The sequence below is a fragment of the Saccostrea cucullata genome, unplaced genomic scaffold (assembly GCF_032062105.1).
Source record: "Saccostrea cucullata isolate Sc308-1 unplaced genomic scaffold, CSIRO_AGI_Scuc_v1 ctg10671, whole genome shotgun sequence".
Taxonomy (NCBI): domain Eukaryota; kingdom Metazoa; phylum Mollusca; class Bivalvia; order Ostreida; family Ostreidae; genus Saccostrea; species Saccostrea cuccullata.
In genome coordinates, this window is record NW_026923120.1 from 1 (window position 1) to 21,623 (window position 21,623).

Consider the following 21,623-nt stretch of genomic DNA (forward strand, 5'->3'; position numbering starts at 1 on the left):
TATGATCTTGTACTTGCCAAATGACACAAGTCAAGAATGCACCACAATATACAGCATGTCATAGAAATCCTTGTGCAAAAAGTGAGTTTCCAATATTTATCCATTAAACAAGAGGCCCATGGGCCACATCGCTCACCTGAGTAACTTGGGTGATGCAGATCTTTTTTAAAGATTTGTTCTATATATATTTCTATTCAAAACTTGGATTCCCTATTGTAACCCCGCCCTACCCCCGGGGGTCATGATTTTAATAATTTAATATCTACACTACCCAATTTCAAGGATACTTCCACAAAAGTTTCAGCTTTCCTGGCCCAGTAGTTCTTGAGAAGAAGATTTTTAAAGATTTGTTCTATATATTTCTATGTAAAACTTGGATTTCCTATTGTGACCCCGTCCTACCCCCGGGGGTCATGATTTTAACAATTTAATATCTACATTACCCAAGAATGCTTCCACATAAGTTTCAGCTTTCCTGGCCCAGTGGTTTCTAAGAAGAAGATTTTTAAAGATTTGTTCTATATATTTCTATGTAAATCTTGGATTCCCTATTGTGGCCCCGCCCTACCCCGGGGGTCATGATATTAACAATTTAATATCTACACTACCCAAGGATGCTTCCATAAAAATTTCAGCTTTCCTGGCCCAGTAGTTCTTGAGAAGATTTTTAAAGAGTTGTTCTATATATTTCTATGTAAAACTTGGATTCCCTATTGTGGCCCCGCCCTACCCCCAGGGGTCATGATTTTAACAATTTAATATCTAGACTACCCAGGGATGCTTCCACATAAGTTTGAGCTTTCCTGGCTCAGTGGTTCTTGAGAAGGTTTTTAAAGATTTGTTCTATATATTTCTATGTGAAACTTGGATTTCTTATTGTGGCGCCGCCCTGCCCTCGGGGGTCATGATTTTAACAATTTAATATCTACACTACCCCAGGATGCTTTCATAAAAGTTTGAGCTTTTCTGGCCCAGTGGTTCTTGAGAAGAAGATTTTTTAATGACCCCACCCTATTTTTGAATTTCTTGATTATCTCCCCTTGGAAGGAGACTTGGCCCTTGATTTTAACAATTTAAATTCCCCTTCACCCAAGGATGCTTTGTACCAAGTTTGGTTAAAATTGGCCCAGTGGTTCTTGAGAAGAAGTTGAAAATGTGAAAAGTATACAGACGGACGGACGGACGACAGACAACGGGTGATCAGAAAAGCTCACTTGAGCCTTCAGCTCAGGTGAGCTAAAAATATGGCCAGGGCAATGTTGTACTTTATTCTTGTAACGGGATTGTGTACGTCAGCCCAGTTGTTAGAGCAATTGCACAGTAAGCAGGAGGTTCTGAGTTTGAGTCGATCCCAGTCTGAATGACATTTTTCCCTGCCTTTTATATTTGGCACCCAACCATAAAACCCAAAGGCGATATAGAAGTCTCTGTGAAGTTTTCAGGATAGAAAACCTCAAGAAAAAGGGGAGAAAAGTGTAACGGGGATTGGGTACATCAACCGGTAGTTCAGTGATTAGAGCGCCTGCACAGTATGTGGGAGGTCCTGGGTTTGAGTCCCAGTCTTGCCAACATTTTTCTCCGCCGGTAACATTCTGTTACAGACTTTGAACTTGCACAATCATAAAGATACACCCTAAAATCATGTGTACTCTTTGAATAAATAAAGAACTCCAATGGAAAGTTATGGATAGGACATAATTTATACCACATTTTCTGTCAGTGTCAGATCTTAAACCATTAGATCATAAAACAATCTCTTTAGTTAAAAATCTTAAAATCAGTTCTGAGGGAAATTCAAAGCTATTGGTATTAGAAACAACAAATCCAGTCAAAACATTTTTAATGAATATATTTATTAATGAAATAATTAAAGTTTTAAGCATGATATTTCAGTCAAGAGATGATGCAATGTTCAGGTAGCACTTTTATTTATAGAATCACATATTGTCTCTACTTCTTCTCGGCCTGGTACTGATAATGGAGATCAAACACGTCCGTCTGAGAGATGAACTCCCATCCTGTCTCCTTCATATGGTACACTACAAGATGGAAGATAAAATCATATCATTTTATTTGAGATATAAATTCCAATCCCGTTTCTATTCCAATCCTGTTTCTTTCATATATATGCTTCACTGCAATATGATAAAATTACATAATTCTACAGGAGATATATATTTCCTTCATAAGATACAGTTCAAGACAGATGAATTCAGTTCATTCTAAAGGGAAATAAAGTAAAACTACAGCATTGCTGTTTGTCATAAATGGCTTAAATGCAGGATTAAAATTTAAAGGAAAAACTTGTGTAACCCAAGTCACATTAGATAGCCAAGTGCAAATGTATCCCTCAACTCCTCCTTGGTAGATTTATTAAATATATTACAGCCATCCAGCAAATTAATAATTGAGTAATCATTTGTGTGATGCAATTTAAGTGGATGCCCTAGAACGTTCAAGTGTGAGCTACAAAACTAAACTACGTCAGCCAACGGGAGATGAGTAGATGTGAACTGGACACTTGGTTATCTAAAATGAAACCAAATATTACAACATCAATGGGATTATCCAAAGAGTGAGTGTGTGCTTACAGTTGACGACTCCACCACTGTATGCGTCCCTGTGGGTGGCGTGGTAAATTGACCTCCTCCCTAAGTCAATAGCTTCCTCCACTGAGAGGTCATAACGATATCCACTGTCTAAAACACCATAGGCATAAACTGACCCAGAACCCACTGAGTATATATTGTTGGACATTCTTTCTCCATCACTGTCAACATAGTAAAGACCAGGTCCCTGAAAAGGAAATCAAAATTTATATTTGAACAGCTTGCATCTTGGCTTGCATTTTCTAAATAAAGATTTTCATTGGAATTATTGAGAGTGAAGAAATGATATTTCTGCATGGATTCCTTTTTGTTCCTTTAGTCTGAATGATATGGAATATGAATTCTGAGTCACAATATGGTCAGGATTCTATGCAAGAGCACCACAATTCAAAAAGCTCTTATACAGACATTTTCATTTTAGACTCCAAAAATTAATAAATAAAAGTGAAGAGTGCGCAATGGTAAATGTTCACTTTAGCATCAAATTTTAGGTGAAAATCAATTGCAGGAAAGAAAATCATATAAAATCTTACCCTTTTATCCCATCCACAAATCATAGTTCCCTACAATGTAAAAATTCTTCTATAAAATATATTACAAAATAAACACTTCATAAGGAAAGAAAGAGAGAGAGAGGGATCTAAATTGAATATCTATTAGAGACATTAAGAAACTGAACTGCTGTATAAGGAGAAAATAATAAACATTGAAGTCCACCTTCTGCAGATGAATGGGTCTGATATGATGCATGTGAGTAAATTTACAAATAAAATCCATCTTACCATAGACAGCCCCATTCCTTTATAGTTGTACACAATATTGGCCAATAATTTGGATGCTGCGGCTACTGATATTCTCTCCTTATTCCGTAACTCGTATATTCTAGAAATATAGAAGCAATATTCTAGCAATACTTTTTCTACATTTTTTAAAACTAGTATGTTGGTGTGATTTACATAGTAGTATTCATTGGCTTATAAGGAATCTTCATTGTGAAATATTAAGGAGTCAGAAAAGATAAACTTAAAGAATCTGTTGAACTTACCGACACTGTCTGGCCAGTACCCTTTCCCAGTAGGCACAATCAGCGGCCCCACCAGCCATGGTCCCCAGTAAATAAGGATTTATTTCGATCACTTTCTTTACTGTCTGGGATTCTGTAAGACATTTACACTGTATCACATATCCATTCAATTCTTTTAATGCACAATGATTCATAAATATTAACTTCAAATGGTCTTTACTTGTATCTGTCTAAAGCTACCTATGGTTCATACTGACTGGAAAGCAAAGTTCTTCATAGTAGTCTGCTGAATTAATTTTTTGGAACTTGTACACAGTTGGCAACTGAATGCAGTGATTTGTACATTGGGCTCTATCCTACAGGTACAATATAGTGAGGCCAGTTCAATATTTCTATGCCAAAACATCTGTGCATCCAAAGTACATCTAAGACTCAGTGATTGGGAAGGGTTTGCAACACACGCCATAGTCGCATTGAAGTGAAAAATATCAATCAAGGTACGCATTGCCATTAAATTTTATAGTGATGTTATTTGGAGATATTTTGCCTACAAATTTCTTACTTGTTTTTCTTTTATTTTAAATTCAGTCGATTTTAAAACAACAAATCTCATTGGTGAAAGCCTGTCAAAAACTGCTTCGTGTTACACGAAGCATGACACTAGGTACATTACTTCATTCATTTATAGGTACATGTAGGGTTGTGCCTTTCAGGGGCTTTCCAAAACTGACATAATTTAACACAAAATATATCAATTATATTCTATGTGAGCTCCTTTAAATTTGCTGCATTCCTCAAGTTAAAAATTAGATTTGGTTTATTAAAACATGTATTCTTTTGTGTTTCATATTCTTTAAATGGCCCTTGAGATTATATTGATGACATATTCAAAAATGGCCCATCGAAAATGTTGACAGTTGCGCCATAGTCCGATTGACAAGGCCTAAATTAAAATTTTGGTTGTTTGCCATTTACTGACCCAGATTTTTAGCAATGGGTAGGTAGGTAGGAAATATATTTTATTTTTTTTCTTCTTGACATCAAATTACTATTAAAATTTTAGAAAATCGATATTGTGTGTACATATTCTTAATTGTTATTGAAACTTTTGCTTCATATATTTTGTTTACTTTAAACAATATAAGGAAACAGTGGGAATATATTTTTTTTTAAATTCCATTCAATGGATACATTACTGATATTAGTTCCACCCTCCATTTCATGTATTTATTCATGGGATTACACGTTTTTTTAAAGTTGTTAATCAAAAATAAGACTTGTATTTCTTATTTTAATTATGTCTCCACATTGTCTAGACGAAAAATATTTTCCTTAAAGAATAGTAAAACCTCGTAATATTGTCCGTTTCCTGTTATTAGTCTGACCCCAAATTTAATCATGGCGTTCAAATATTAACAAGGCTGAAGGCATGGAGTCCTTCAATGTTTTCAACATTTATAACTACTTTTGTGCTCTTTCCACTTAGATTTGGTAATAAAATTAAAGTATGACAATTTTATTTTTTGTCAGCAATGTCGGCGACATTTATTTTGAAATCGATTAGTAGCAATGAAGAGCTCCCAACGACATCAACAAGATCAAATATATCTCTGCGAATATTTTTTCTTACCGCCATTTCATTCAGTTCCTAATCTCAATCATCAACAGGCGACTGAGAAAAAGGAAAATCAAAGTGTTCAAATGACCTGATACATGTTTTATGTACCCCCCCAAAAAATGGACAAGAAACAAATCAAATAAAAAATATTTGTTAATGAAAAGTAGAATAAAATATTTTGAGACGGGCTAATTTTTGTGGGTCGGTCGGCTATGCAAACAAACAAAATTTTAATTTAGGCCCAATTATTAGCCTTCCCAATCACTGAAGACTATGAAACCACATCAAGCCTGAAACCTTGATCCAAGTGGAGTCTGCTTTGGTTTTCATTTAGTAATTTTCTGATTTGCATAAATAATTATTAGGCCTTTCGTAAAGAAGTTGAAAGCTAGGGGGTATTTAAGTTGGGGTGGGGGTTTCAGAGCCACAAACTTTTCAGCAGAGAAAAGTACAAATGCACTCATACAAACAGTCAAACCATAAGGCATATTACTGTTGCTATTACTATTGCTAAAGACTTTTTTTTTTTTTTTAAAATACCTATAGATGGTCCAGCTGTAGCTCTTGAGTCAACTGCGACAATAACTCCATGTTGAAATTTGAAAGCAAGAGTTGTAGTTCCATGGTCAAAATGTATTTTGACTTCACTGTTGGGATTTGTAAATTCTTTCAAATTCTCAACCGGCTAAATAAAACAAATTAAAATTTTAGTATATTTACAATTTGAAATATTTGAGGAAATTCGAATTGTTTGAATGAGATTGCAATGTATGATTTCTTTATATTAATTGTTCTCTTACGTCAATGCCATAAGGTACAGTAAAGTTGTTTGTTGTAGCTAATACATCGCTTAGTAAATGTGTTGGTGTTCCCCCGAAATCGCTCAGAAGTCCATTTTTAAATTGGTTTGTTTTCAAGCCACAGACATCGGCAAGCGCCATGATGATTATTATTTTCCAAATGGCAGTCTCGGGCTTACTATTAATTTTTTAAAAGAATGACAACCAAAAACACCAGTCTTTAAAATTTTTGGTTGTAATGTAAATTACAAAAGAAAGAAACAAAAGTAGACAAAAAGGCAAAAGTTACATTTTTTCTCATTTTCTGCAGAAATCTTTCTACTTCCGGATGTCTGCTATCAGCTGATTTCATGGCAGATGTGTTAGAAATTTTACTTACTTTTTTCACTATTGCTGTTGCACTGGTCGCAGTAATACTTTTTATAGGTTGTGGTAAGTCCTTAGAGTTAGACTGTCATAGCTATGTTATTTTGTGTTTTATGCCAAGTGTGATTATTGTTTCTGAAGAACATCTTTCTACTATTCATGATCAAGAACAATGGACTTCAGTTTATTTATGATTATGAAGTGTACAAGAACTGGGGGACTTCAACGAACAGTCCAAATAAGTTGCTTAGACATTGTAAAAATCGCCATATGATACTTTTGTGCTGTCAATTTGTCTGCAAGCACATACACTGTGCTTTACATACATGGCTCTGAACAGAGAAGGGGGAGGGGGATAAGTTACAACACCACTGTAGTTATAGTTTATTCGGTTCAAAGTGTATAATTTCGGGTGATTACACCACAATAAAAAAAAAATTTTAAAGTATATTGCTTCTTTACAGGATGGTATCTTGTATGGAAACTTTTCTTGTCCAAATTCAAGTTTGTACAAGAACTTCTTGGGAAAAATGAGGGAGATACTGTGGAGGTGACACCAAAGAAATCAAGGGCAAAGGTCAGGAGGGATTAGTTTGGAGATTCAGGGCATAGTGGACTGTATCTTTTGCCGATGTGGATTACTGGACCAGCATGATAATGCCAAATAGTGCTCCCAAATTATTTTTTGAAAGATTAATGTAGAGCAAGAAAAATGTGTGAAAACAAGATTGGTGCAAAGCAGTGCATTGTGCATAGCTTTGTGGAGCATTCTGAATATAGATACAGACATAACATAAACCTTTGAGCATTCATGTACAGTTTCCGATAGACGATAGTCTATATATACACAAAAATTAAGGGATTCATTGCATTGTATCCTGAAGTGTTGCAAATAAGCATGTAAGAGTAAATTATACTGCATTGCATATTTTTAATATAACTTTTTTTTTTATAATCATGATAATGAGATTTGAATGTGTTTAAAAAAAATGTACTAGAGACTTGCCATGCAAGCAGTTTTAAAATGATAATGTATTTTATACCTCAAGTCAAGAACTACTCGTTTGAAATGAAAGAAGACATGCATTGTTATATGTTACATAGCTTACCAGAATGAATGACGATGAAAGATGCATCTTCCTAAGTGTACCTGTTGTGAAGAACAAGAGACAGTTTTATTTATATTTTCTGAAATTGTTTTATAGGAATGAACATGTACAACTATTTTAATGGATCTGAGATACAATATTTCAGTGAATCATGCTTTTATGAGCTTCCATGTCTCAATTCTTGCTAAATTCCAGGTTGTAGAATTACTTAAAATCTGATTATGTGTAACTTGAAGTTTTTGGATTTGTTAATTTAACCTATTACTGTGGAGAACTAGTTGTATATTATGTTCTTCAAGATAATCTCAGCATTTGCATAATTAGAGTTTTCATGAATAAAATGTGATTTAAATTTGTCAGCATCATATAGTTTTTGCATCTGACCTCGAGTTGAGTAGTATAAACTATAATTATACATATAACCCTTTTGAAACAATAAAAAGACAATTTTAACAAATTAATTTTTAGATTTTATAAGCTTTTAAGACTTGCTTGTCATTTTGTATTTATTCCTATTATATAAAGATAACAAGCAGTACTAAAGCTCCTAAGTTAATTGGAACAATTTAAATCCAGTGCAGAGCAAACTATTGCACTACTTCTGAAAAAGACGAGGGATCAGGCACCATGGGGAAGTAAGCATCCCCTGTTGACTAGTCATGCCTGCTATATGTTCTATGTCATGATTAAGGACCCTCTCTACACCAGTGCAAAATGTGTGTTGGACATTGAGAAAAATATATTCCATAAAGGTGTTACTATTGAGCTTATTTATTTTCACTATATGGTACGTGGCATTTACCCCCAGGAAAGATAATCTAACACAACACAGTACAGTGAATAGAAATCACTGTTGTTTACTTCCACAAGGAAAACACATGTAAACAACATGTTCATTAACTATCTTGGCCTTTTAGAATGTTAAGAATACTTGAATTGATTATAAATTGCACATTATACTTGAATTTCTATATGTTAGAATTTAGATTTAAGGGCAGATCACTCTAACTGCAGGAAAATACAAAAAAATCGGAACTCTTTATAGTGTGCAGTGAAGATAGGGTTCTTATTATGTAAATTGAAAATACGTAAATAAGTCGGTGTGAAAATCAACAATTTATATTTAAAAAAATGAAAGCCCACACTTGACTGGATAAAAAATATGCATTTAAGGGGGCCGACTATAGTTTCCATTGCGCAATATTTCGCGCATCATGGTAAAATGAAGCGTATTTACTGCTCTAATGCAACTTTTTTCGCTTAATTATTAAAATCAAACAAAATTAAGAAATTATAGGTATAAAATTGTAAATACATTTTGATATAACTGATTTTTTAACCGATTTTGCAATTGATAGGTAGGTTAACGTCTATGCAGTGTGTTTTTGACGTTTATAATCTGTATCTCTTAAAGAAAGGGGTAATAAAAATATTATTAAGGAAAAAGTAATAAACATACGCTCTTGAAATTTAAAAATAGAAATGTGAGAATATCTCCAATATTTTTATCATGTTATCATGTGAATCCCTTGTGTACGTCATATTTTGTAATACTCTATAAAAATAGTAAAATTTGCTAATTATTTGCATTTTGAGATGCCCCCTCTGGTAACAAGGCGGTAGAATTTTGTGTTTCTTACATATATTGTATAATATAGTATTACTCATCAAATATTATAGTTTGAACAAAATGTCTATTGTAGTATTTGTATAATTTGCTTTAAAGTGCTAAAAATTGGCATTTTCCTATATAATCCTATAGTAAATGGACCTGTATTTTGAGACGGTCCCTCAAAAATACGTGGACGGTAGATTTCCCCCAAACTTTGCATGTACACTAAAATTAATGTAAGTTATACATGGTATAAAAATAAAGAGTTTCGCTATTGTAGTTTTGACACAATAAAACTATAGTCGGTCCCCTTAATTTGTTAAATATTAATTTTAAACAATACTACTGATATCCTAGTATCATGAACTTGTTTGTCAATATCTTGCCTTGTTTGAGAAATAGTTCGTATGTAGACTCTTGCGATTCAATTCAATTCAACCGGCAGGCATAAATTCCAAATGCAGATGATAATGGTATTTTTCTACATACTTTGAAAATTCTGATAACCTGGGGTTTTATTGTGTAATTATTTTAGAAAATATGTTTGATAGTGCTTACACATATCAACGGATTTCGGGGGGAAATGTATTCTTTGTAAGAAGAATACATATATTCGAAGTATAAAGTAAATAAAGCGAAAAAATCTTTTATAGCTAAAAAAGATTTGGAATTGTTAAGAGCATTACTTGGATTGATCTCCAACATATTTAAGCATGCAAAGATCTTGAGGAGGTACACGCCCTCCGTTGGAAGTTTTAAATCCACATAGCAATTAAATTAAGGTAACTTAACGGGAAAACGCAGAACCATGTTATGTAGGTCGGAAAAGTCATGCCAGTACATATGAAGTTTAATTTTAAAAAAAATCTTGGTCCGCGCCTATTCATTAATCTCGATTCAGTTATAAAGAAACTTGTACTGGACTATGAGCGAGTTGCTGCACTTTAAACCCCCACCCCCACCCCCAACTCCCAAAAAAAAAGGGGGGGGGGGTTACACAAGGTAAGCTTTTCACATTATTAAAAATTTTGAATATCAAGAAAGTCAATTTTCTTTAGAAATATGGCTTCCCTTACCATTTTAAGACTTGGAGGGTCCGTGTTCCCAAGGGGGCAAGGTCATCGTCTCCTTATATATTAGCACTGATGCCATTCTGTCCATCTGTGCGTCACACTCTACGTCTAGCTCAGTATCAAATCTAATGTTTATGAAAGGTTTACTGAAAATCATGCACCGATACATAAGAGGCTGAGTTTTTTAACTTTGGCTAAAATTCATCACCTTGACCTTACCTGTGACATTGATTTCACTATTCCCAAGTGGTATTCTAGCCAGTTTTAGAGCAACAATTGAAGACATCTGGCGATTTTTTTATGCTGTTACATATTGATATCATTAGTAGAAGCTTTTCAACTGCGGCATTATTTTCTTACCTTGACCTTCCTTGTGACCTTCACCAATCTATTCCCTGTTTTGTGTTTAAATAAATTGATTTGGAATTCAAAGCAACTAGCTAGTGAAGATATTTTTTATCAAAACTCCTATGACGATACATTTGGAAGATACGCAATTGTCATCATTTCTGACCTTGACATTGACCTTGATCATTTTGCATTCTTACTTTTTTAATTAACTATAATTATTTTATTTCCTACTCATAAACTTTTGTATCTAATGGCTATATTATCAGAAATTTGATTTCTTAAAATATATTATCGTACATGTATTTGTTCTTTCATGGGGTAAAAAAATTTTTTACAATGTCATTTTTTATATGACATATTATCAACTGGAGATAGAAAACATTATATTGGTCCTTTTTAAAATAGATAAATTGGAGAAGAAATTGGGTTGCCGAAGGTTGTCCATCGATCTGCTGTCAGTTCCTTTGACATATAAATCTCGTTATTTCGAACCAAATATTGGACCAAATGAAAACTTTGAGATATCGATCCGATGAATCGAGATATCTAGAATAAAATACATTAAAAAGTGTCTACGACTTGACACGTCCATGGTATTCGAATTACATATCAGGATACAAAAATTTACTGCAGTTCACAAAAAATGACAAAATACTAGTACATGTACTCGATTTATGTTCAACAAAATCAGTTTTAGTTGTTAAACTGGTTTCGCAATTTTATTATATGCACAACCATGCATGGTGAAATTTACAAATATTATATGAAAAGAGTGAAATCACATATTTATACGAAATCCTGTAAAGATATAAATTAAGAATTGTACATTGATTTTTATAATAATGACAATGCCACGGAGACTTACATGTACATAATATTGCAAATAACTCTGTGGGAGGAGGGGGGGGGGTGTCACTCATTTCTAAAATATAGTAAATACATATTGACTGTAAGGCTTAATAAATCTTGAAGGCCCAATGGAATCAGTACCTGAAACCTTAACGTCTTGAACAAAAAATTCCACGTACAGTTCGTCTACTATATATCCAATTAAGGAGAAGTTTTAAATATACCATGCAATTTTTAATATCACCCTCATTTTTGGTGAATTTTCTCAATTGTGACAGAACAAAGTTCATTTTAAGTTTTTGAAGGCATTCTGGGTATAAATAATAAAGTACCTATCCTGATTATCTTGATCTTGACCAAAGGAGATGAGCCCCGAACCTAAAGGACTTGAATTTCATTTATTTTTTAATCAAAAGATTCAATTTTAACCTTTCCAGGTGTAGAGTTTTTTATCTACATTATTTACTAGAATTGTGCTTGTCTGACGTCCAAAAGGTTTCTTTAATATTGTTTCCAAAGATTTGGGTCCGTCTCACAGTCATCCGAAGATAGATGTGTAATTTTTGTGTTCCTTCACCTAATTTGGCCAAAGCTAGCTATTCATAGTTGAAACTGGATATGTTCAAATGTTTACAGAGGACGTACAACGGAAAGATGCATCGTATACTTATGTTTCTCGTAGAAAAATATTTTGCATGCAAAAATTAGTAGTTACTGAATTTTGCAATATACACAAAAGGGCTGTTAGGAACGAACAAACTTGGTCCAAATTCAGTCATGGCAATTTGTCCACGACGCGCACATATTGCATGTGGTGTTTTGATTCCATCGTTTTCGGTAACAAATTTGTCCTGGATCAGGTGGCCCTCTTCGGAGACGACTTGTACAGAATTGTTGTCCAAACAAATAAATATTTTCCCATCCTGGTCACAAGCCAATCCCCAGGGAGAGTACTGGGTAGAGTAGGTCCAGTCTAATTGGCTAGTTTCGAAGTTGAGGCTGACAATGTGTTTCTGCTCCTTGTCGGTGACGATCACTCTCCCTGCAGAGGTAACAGACAGGAAGCGTGGGCATCGAAGAGAGTACGACCGTTCAATCGACTTTAACACGTGACCTCCTCTATCGATGACGTCAATGGACATTCTGCCTTGGATGCAGGACACTACAAAGTCCCCACTCTGCATCTGAGCGATCCCTTCGTAAGCTTTGTTGGTACGCACAGTCCCTTTGACATTCAATCCTCGTTCTGTTGATATTATCGTAATGGTTCTTTTATCTGGTTGTGTCACTGCGACGTCTGTAGGACAAGACACGTTGCAAATTGAAACAGGTTTTTCTAAGGGCAATGTGAGATTCAGAGCCTGTGATGATATAGACACTTGTCGAACCATCTCATTTAAGTTATCTGTTACAACAATGGTATTTCCAACAAACACAACACCTGTCAGATGCCAAGCAGACACGGCCTCTGACGCAACTTTGACGTTGACTTTGCTGATCGTTCTTGTTGGTCTTGGTTCTCGTGTAGGCCGAGGAGTGTTTGTCGGTCGCACTGCTCCAGTGGATGTCTGCCTTTGGTATTCCTGAGATGGGTTTCCACTGCGGTTTCTTGTTTGGTCCCGTCTGTTGGGTGGTCTTCTGGTGTTGTTTCTACTACCACGTGTAACCTTAAGGGTGCCGATTGGTGGAGGATTACGTAGGAAACTTTCAAATGAAGTATTGGTGACCACATCGAGTTGCATTCCAGCATTTTGATTGGCAGTTTGCATGGCAGTGTCAAACTCGTCTGCTTGTGTTTCCATCCTAGGAAGAATATTCAACACCTCAGCACTATGATTAATATTGCACATGTTTTCAAAAGTAAGCTTTGTCGATTCTATGTTTTCAAGAACAGAGTTCAGCTGCTGGTTTTCGCCCGCGAAATTCACTGTTGCCTCATTCACTTGCTGACGAAGAACTTCCACTTGCTGGAGAATCACTTGGAAAAAGGTACCCAGTTTTGCTTCTATGTCATTCAGTGTATTCAATGCTCTCTCTTTACTACTTGTAAAGGTGCCATTTAGGATTCCATCTCCCCGGTTTAACCTTTGAATTTTTTGAATCTGAGTTTCGAATCTTCTTTTCAATGCTTGAATTCTTGGCCTCTGTCTCTCCATCGCTTCGGACACAGAGACACACTCACACGTCCTTTTTCTGTGTTCTCTCACAGCACAAACTGGACATATTGAAGTACTACAACCAAGACAGAAGAACTCAATCTGTCTGTCAGGATGCTTTTCACATCGAGGACCGTTAGAACTTCCCGCCACTTCGCCATCAGTCGTCTGTTCGGTGTTCTGGGAAGCATTTGCTCCGACTGGCGGAGGACCCCCGCCTTCATGCGAGGCTACAGCTTGTACTAAACTCACGAGAAAGGTGTCTGTGGGGAAAGCGTCCGCCCATTGCTTTGGATTTAGACCCACTTTCGGTCGCTTCACAAGGGATCGGTCATTTGGGCAATTGAACCCTTGAGCCGCACGGTCCGTAACTGTCAAAGTAATATGGTCGTTTAAACATTGACGACAAAATGTATGCCCACACGGTAGTAGTTTAGGATTTTCATATCTTCCTAAACAAATGCTGCAAATTAAGTAGTCGTTTTCAACATTTTTAACCACACGTTGAGCCATGAAATACGGTATAATTCACAACCAGAAATGTCACTTAAATTCCATATTTAATCAATACATGTATATTCTCCTGAGTTGCACACATGAAATGTGCGAGATAGAGAGCTTAAGGGGGATGTACAAGCAAATTTGATCTAGTTTGGTATGAAATAAGAAATGCCAAGAATGCGCTTAATACTCGTCTAAACTAGCCCAAAGTTACTCAAAATGTTAATGCACTAGTTACCTACTGTTAGAGACCAAAATTAGTAAATAATTAAGTTTATTGTGTCTTAATTAGGAGGAAATTAATCATGGTAGAACTGCGCAGCTACAGCATTCACGAGATGAAAAATGCATTGAAAATGGTGTTAGATTGATTCATTGATAATATGGCTACAACCATTTGTTTCGCTTTTTTCTTGTCATTATCTAAAATTCTTAAAAATTTGATTTTTCATATGTGTGTCTTCCTGAGGCCATGTGTTTATTTCGTCCGCCATTCCTCTGTCACACAGAGTTCGAATAACATTGATTTTAGAATTAATGCGACCATAATAACATCAAGACAAAAAATTACTAAGTTATAACCATTAGGTAATATTACTTACTACTTTTATTTGTTGCATCGCTTCGTCTGATTAATGAAAAAACGCGATTTTAACCCCATTCCAGCAAATCGGGAAAAACTGTTCTGTTCGCAGCTCGAGTTTCCTAGCTAATATTATTACACTGAGCACGTGGTTATCATGTGCATATATCTGCTGTGGATAGATGCGTTTATTACCATGATTGTATTTAATTTTTCGTGGAACAAGTCTTTATAATTTGTTGGTTTCTTTAAAACTCAAGAAAAAAGCTATAAGATGCCCTAAACATTTGTGTTTACGTCAGGTCTTTTTTCTGTGGCGATAGAAGTTATTTTGAAATGGGGCACTGCAAGGAGGATGCTTAGCATTTAATTTGAAAATGTTCAAACAATATGCGGTGCATGAAAAAGAAATTGCAATTACATGTCTTACATTCGAAAAGTTGGTACATATGTCTATTTTGTTTAGCAGGTAGATAGAAAAAATAGGCAGTTAAAGTATTTCCTTCAGGCACCTCACGTAAATATCTTGATTGTTTGCAATCACCAACACATTGTATGGAGTAATGTTTGGACATAAAAACACATGATGTCTCATTATGTTGACTACGTTGTAAGCTCTCGCTTATTGAACATACGAAGCTTGATAAAATATATTGAGTTGTTTCTTTGAAATTTAGAAGCAATCACAATGTTTGCAAACAAAGGTCCATTGCATATGCTATGTCTATCATCGCAAAAAAAGAGAGACTACCCCCCCCCCTCCAAAAATCCTATGTTCTTTTTTCAAAATAGTGCCAAAGATTAAAAAAAATTGCATTACTAAGTATGTGATGGAACATGTACTAGCCTTATAGGACCATTTGTTATAAAAAATATTTGGATGCCCTCTCTCCAGATCTACTGCCTAGAAATGGCCCGACTCAATTTTATTTTACATCCAATTACAGGTTTTTTTTCTTCCGTCAACAAATACATGTATGTTTAAATTTTAAGGAAAAATTTTTCTCGCCATAAATACGGACCCAATAATTTTCCCTGAGTTGGGATGTCAACTAAACGTCATTTTAAAGATGGTATAAAATATTTAATTATGTAGAATTTTTTCTTTCCTCTGTAAAATTGTAATTTTGACAAAATTGGCAAATACAAAAAAAAAAGATTCATTAAAACTCCTACTCTGAATGATTTTATTCCTTTTCAAATGTTGCTCCGCCGTAATGAAAATTGTAAATGTTTATTTGACAGAGTATACGGGGTGGGGGGAGGGTGATCAAAAGTAAACGATATCTTAGGTATTTGATAGATATATTATTGTTGAAATATTCAAGTGTTTTTCAAAATGTAAATTGGAGATCTTTGATAGCATGTTGCTTAATTTAAAACAAACCCCTTTTCAAACTTGCTTTCTACGGGCAACATAACAAGTATCATATTCAACCATCTGCCTTCATTCACAATACGATCTATCCAATCATTGATTGATTTATTAGGAAGTCATTTGTCTTAATAAACTATGAACAAATTCTTATACGTTACTTTAAACCATTTTTCGTCACAAGTACCTGCATAATGACTTTATTTGCACATTGTGAGCAAAACTTTATTCAGCATATGCTATTTATAGAACTTCAGTGTGCACCAAATTTGTTTCTAATCTAAATTGTGGTTTTGTAGATAGATATAGAGATAGTTCGAGAACTTTTTGATCACCCCTCGTACTAGTTGATACTAACACAAGGTTTTTTCATATCGGTTTTATGTGTTTAATTCCTTTGTGTTTCATTGGTGATAATTAAACTTTTGAAAGATATTATAAGTTATCTGTGGCAAACTTACAAACTCTTATTTTTAAACTTTGATGGTGCTCATTTTTCCTTACCTGGAATCAAAGAGTTTATTTCAATACTTACACTATTTAACAACTGTTCGATAATAATACTAAATAAATAAATAAAGTCACACTATAACACAATTCCTCTTTTAAAAGTGTTCATATTACTTGAAATATTTTGCAACTGTAATTCTCTTCTACATTTAAAGATTGTTATGTCCCTCCATATTAAGAAGAGGTCTGGAAAACAAAATTCTGTGCTAAAAATAGAACACGTGCTGCTATCAATGAACTACTTTCAGGGTTCTTTACACTCTTTTTGAAGACAACGATACCTTGTTTTGAACTTAAAATTATCATCTAAAAGTGCAAAATTTAGACATTTTCTCAACAAATGGTTGTAGAGAGAACATTAATGTACAGTTTGCGTATTTTTTTGGATTTTTTAAGGCTCTGCTGAATTCTGTAGCTGCGCAGTTCTAAGGAGCATATCAAAAGCATTTTTCTGCAAAAGTATAGATTATATATGCACAACATGCATTCAGTTATGCATATTTATTGTATCTTTATCATAAGGGTTTAAAATTTGATCAAAATATAATGTACTTTAGCCATTTGAAGAAATGTTTACATTTTGTTCTCACTGCACTAAAGGTGGCCGTACATCCCCCTTAAATTTCTTTTCGTCAAGATTTATGAACATTTAAACATTCAACATTATTGAACCTAATCCAAAACCAACACACCTAGAATATCTCGGTAACCTTATAAAGCACCCAGCATTTAAATGTTCACGTGGTATTTTTTGTAAAGGATCATTTACTTACGTAGATATATAGGTACACTGTTTATACATATGCTGTGAAAGAAGTAAAAGTTCTCCTTGAATTAAAACTCTCACGAATTTTGGAGTTTTATTGGGGGTGGGGGGTGGGGGTGGGGTGTGTCATATTATTTATACCTTTTAAACGTTATTGTCCCTTGCCTCTCTTTGAACTTACCATCGAGAAAAAGATTACGTGATGCTTGCTGCATCATAAATTGTATGTGCAGTTTGAAATTAGATAAATACATAATATATTATATATATCCCTAGTAAGATTGAAATGATGTAAAAAGAAGCTCGTGCATTTGTACAGCCAACTTGTGCCAATATTCACCAATATAAGTTCAATAACCCTATATTATTAAAAATCTTTTGGACACAAAACACGCATTCTTAATTTATAGTCTCAATTCGATTTAAATTAAATGTACCGCGTTTTAAGTAATATAATATTTCAAATAAATTTTATTTTCTGCCAGTCTTACGAACCTTTGTTGGTTGTTGATTAAAATACAACAATTGTTTGTTGTAGCTTGAATGATTGTCTTAGGAGAAAATCACATTTTATAGCAGAAATCGATATTTACGTTACTGTCGCCGATCATCGTGTAGTTTTTATTTTAAACCAAAAAGAATTTTTAAATCATTAACATATCTTTTTCTTAGTAAGATTGTCCTACATTTGAGTTATATTTTCTGAATATCACACCCTTCACACATATGCGTGTCACAGATTTTTAGAAATGTTAATATATTTATCAAATTTTGATGTCACCGCAAAATTATTACTTTTCTATTTGGAAATTCAAAAGGACTGGAAGGAATGATGAACTAACTCAATAGGACTAAGTTGTAACTTTTTAACATCATGAGCACCCTTTCTATTGCATGGAAAGGTAAAAAAGACACTGTTTATCTGTGTTTATGAACAATAGCCCACCTTTTCTTATAAGTCGAATGGTTAAAAAATTCAACGATATTTACGTGTTAGTATTTATTCACAAATTAAGTAAGAGAACTACACTGTCCCCTATGGGCCAAATTGCCTTACACTCAAGCACTAGAATATGCCTTTAATTAACAGTGGAATAATTGAACAATGGCATTAAAAGTTACGATAAATCTCAGAAAGATATTAACGTTACCGATATTTACGTTACCATGTTTTAAAGTAAATAAGTATTAATTTCTAAAGCTGTTTGAACAGATTTGCGAGTGAATCTTTATGATGTAAATACTGGGAACATGAAGAAATATACACTGTTTCTTAAAATGTCATTTTTTCTGTAACAAGAGTGCAGAAATGCAAATGGAAGTGCACATGCAAAGGTGAACATTTTTACTCAATATCTTGTGCATCCGTGTGATTTGAAAATTGAATTGACATAATATTATTCACAAGTAGAATCGTGGTTTAATGATTGAATCTTTCCATTTTGAGCAATTGGTTATTATTGCATAGTTTTAAATGTAATGCACGTTATCATTCGGAACGTAAATCTGAAACAAAACTTTCTTCAAGTCTGTATTTTGCTGTTTGTTTGAACTGATAGTGATCGTCAACTTTAAAAAATGGTTATATACACTTGAATTGTATACCACGCTAAATATTTTGAAGAAAAAATATCATTTTTGTAGGAAATATAATTCCAGAAAATAGGCGCTGCGTTGCATGCAGTGGGGGGGGGGGGGAGGGTATTCTACATCGGGTAAAAAAAGAAAGACGGCTGTGGGTGTTGTGTGTCAAGATATTGGTTGAAATTGAATCCATTTCCATTTTTGTTGCTTTGCAAGAAATACATTTATTAACATGTATAAAATTTGCACCTAATTTTTCCCATTTGCATTGTTGCATAGACATATGACTTAGGAGGTATGCGTCTATGCTTTAATGGTACTAAAAATTCAATTTACGTTATATGAACGTAGAATGTATATTGCTCTATAGAGCACATGTGCAACTGTAATTATTGACAAACTTTTTAAGGGTGGTGGGCGATCTTTGTTTTATTTTTGAGATTTGACGATAAAGTTTTCACAAACAATTAAGCATTTCTGGTATGTAGCAACAAGGGGGGGGGGGAGCAGTCCCACCCTGCCCCCCTTTTTCTCCAGCCTTCAACTTCAGTAAATGTCCAGTGAAAGGCTGGTTGCCCCCACCCCCACTAATAGTGTTGTACGGAAAATATATTGTAATAATTGGTACTGAAGGTAGTTGGCATTGAAAAAAGTTCGCCCTCCCCCTCTAGGATTTTCGACTTTGAGCAAGTTTTCTCACCCCGCCCCCCCCCCCCTTTTTTTTGCCTTGTCAACTTTCCAGGTAAGTAAAAAAATTCTCTGGCTACCCCCCCCCCCCCTACACACACATACACTTTCAAAAACGATGCTATGTGAATGACTGCACTTGAAATAATCAACAGATTAAATGGTGGAAAGGGGGGAGGGTATGAATTAATGATTCCTCTAGATAAATCATTACTTGAATTTTCAATTCAACCCTTTTTAAAAGAACACAGATAAGAAAATTCATCAAATTCAATAATTTGAAATAATATAATCATTTTTTCTCCGAATATACTTTTATTTTTGTATGATATCTATGTGCGATATTTACGTGATATTTAACAAACACTTCGTAATCAGGTAATGGCGAAATATTTAACCTTTTTATATTCTAAATAATGTGCGTTTCTCTGAGCAGATTAATAAAGAATCAATTAATGTAGGGAATATTATCATTATTAAGCTTATCATCGAATGTGCTAAAACTTGTTAAAATAAAAAGAAAATAATTTCATTTAAATGAAAATTATGTCCGTTTTATTTTTACTAATAATTGAATCAAAGATTGTACACCCCTTTTACAAATGTGCTTAAACGTTTCCTAAATGTTTATAGTTAACAAAATTTGATGTGTATTATATTAATTTCAGTTCACTAATTTTTTTGACTTTTCCCAAGATCGATTTGTGACTACAAATTGAGAATGCGTGAAAAATGGGGGTGGGGATGACCCCATCTAAATCCGCCATTGATCTGAGTTGAAACACAATTGGATACACATTCCTGTATTGCCAAATTCTCATGTACATTGCTATTGAATGATCATTACTCTTTCAATCGGTATATAATGCCTATGGCCTTTTTACCTATTTGGCCAAATTTAGACTTGTGATACATGTCATGTGGTTCGAAGGACCAATAGGCTTACTTTAGAATTTTTCCCGCTATTGGTGAACTGCCTTTGTTCATCAAAAAGACAGGTTACTTTGAGGAAAGCTCTAATTAGTTTGTATTTTAGCTTATTGTATCTATTATGAAGTCTGCCAGATTAGAACCATCCTGACAAACGTGAAACCTGCATGACAGATTATTGGTATGTATGTATAGTATACCAGACATATTTATACAGTTTTATTGAGTTTGCCTTACTCCTACACAGTGACGGAGCAAAAAAATCTTGAAGGAGGGGGGAGGCAGTTTGGGGTCAGGGTAAGGGCCCACAGCCATAGATTTATAAAATCTTATGCATATTTTGGATACAAAGAAGGGGGGGGGTGGTCCCCATCTAAATCCGCCAGTTATTGGTTAATCATGTTAAGCATAATGTTTTTATCATAAGTAAATGTAATGTGAAACAATTGCATTGAAATGAATGTAATATTATATATGAATACTAGTAATATTAATTTTTAAAATTAATGTTTCAAGGGAAATAACTTGTAAATTAATTCTAAATGAAAGGAGATAGCAAGAGTCATCTTCCTTGTACAAGATACAAGATATTTTATTTACCAATCAAGGGCCCCGAGGGGCATTTCAACATACATAAATGAACAATTTAAACATTCTCTCTTTTTTTATAACAATATAATTAATTTTTTTTTAAACAGTTATATAGATGACCAAGTTACATAATAATATTGTTCTCAGTGTCACTGATCATACATAATACAAGTGTCCAAAAGAATGTCAATGATCACAAAACAATACAAAAATGTGATGCTATACATGTATAAATTTAAATGGCTTACGATTCATAAACATGATGACAGAATCTATGTATTGGTTCTTTTGCCATTTTCAGAAATAAATTTTCCAAGTAAGCATCAAATTTCTTTATTTTCATTATTCAATATCCATATAAGTTGTTCATCAGGTGTCAAAGAAGAGAAGTTTGGGTTGATTTTTAATATTTTTCAATTAATTGCAACCTTTCATTGCTGTATTTTGGACAAATGAGCAAAAAATGTTGTTCATCTTCTACTTCCTGTGTATATTACATTGAGAACACTTTCTAGATTCAGGGGGAAGT

General features: G+C 34.1%; 1 protein-coding gene across 2 annotated transcripts; it reads right to left on the reverse strand.

Moving 5' to 3' along the window:
• Positions 1-1,833: 1,833 nt before the first annotated feature.
• On the reverse strand, positions 1,834-14,080 carry LOC134263207 (proteasome subunit beta type-5-like). 2 transcript variants are annotated; one of them, XM_062745521.1, is made up of 7 exons: positions 6,052-6,218; positions 5,792-5,936; positions 3,655-3,766; positions 3,392-3,491; positions 3,143-3,172; positions 2,592-2,796; positions 1,834-2,039 (listed from the first exon to the last, which is right to left on the reverse strand). In XM_062745521.1, the coding sequence occupies exons 1-7, from the start codon at positions 6,190-6,192 to the stop codon at positions 1,951-1,953; spliced, it is 822 nt and encodes a 273-aa protein (XP_062601505.1). In that variant the 5' UTR covers positions 6,193-6,218; the 3' UTR covers positions 1,834-1,950. The 2 variants fall into 2 exon arrangements, with proteins under 2 accessions (XP_062601505.1, XP_062601506.1); XM_062745522.1 differs by lacking the exons at positions 3,392-3,491; positions 3,655-3,766; positions 5,792-5,936 and adding an exon at positions 12,172-14,080 and having other exon boundaries at positions 6,052-6,122.
• Between the last annotated feature and the right edge of the window lie 7,543 nt (positions 14,081-21,623).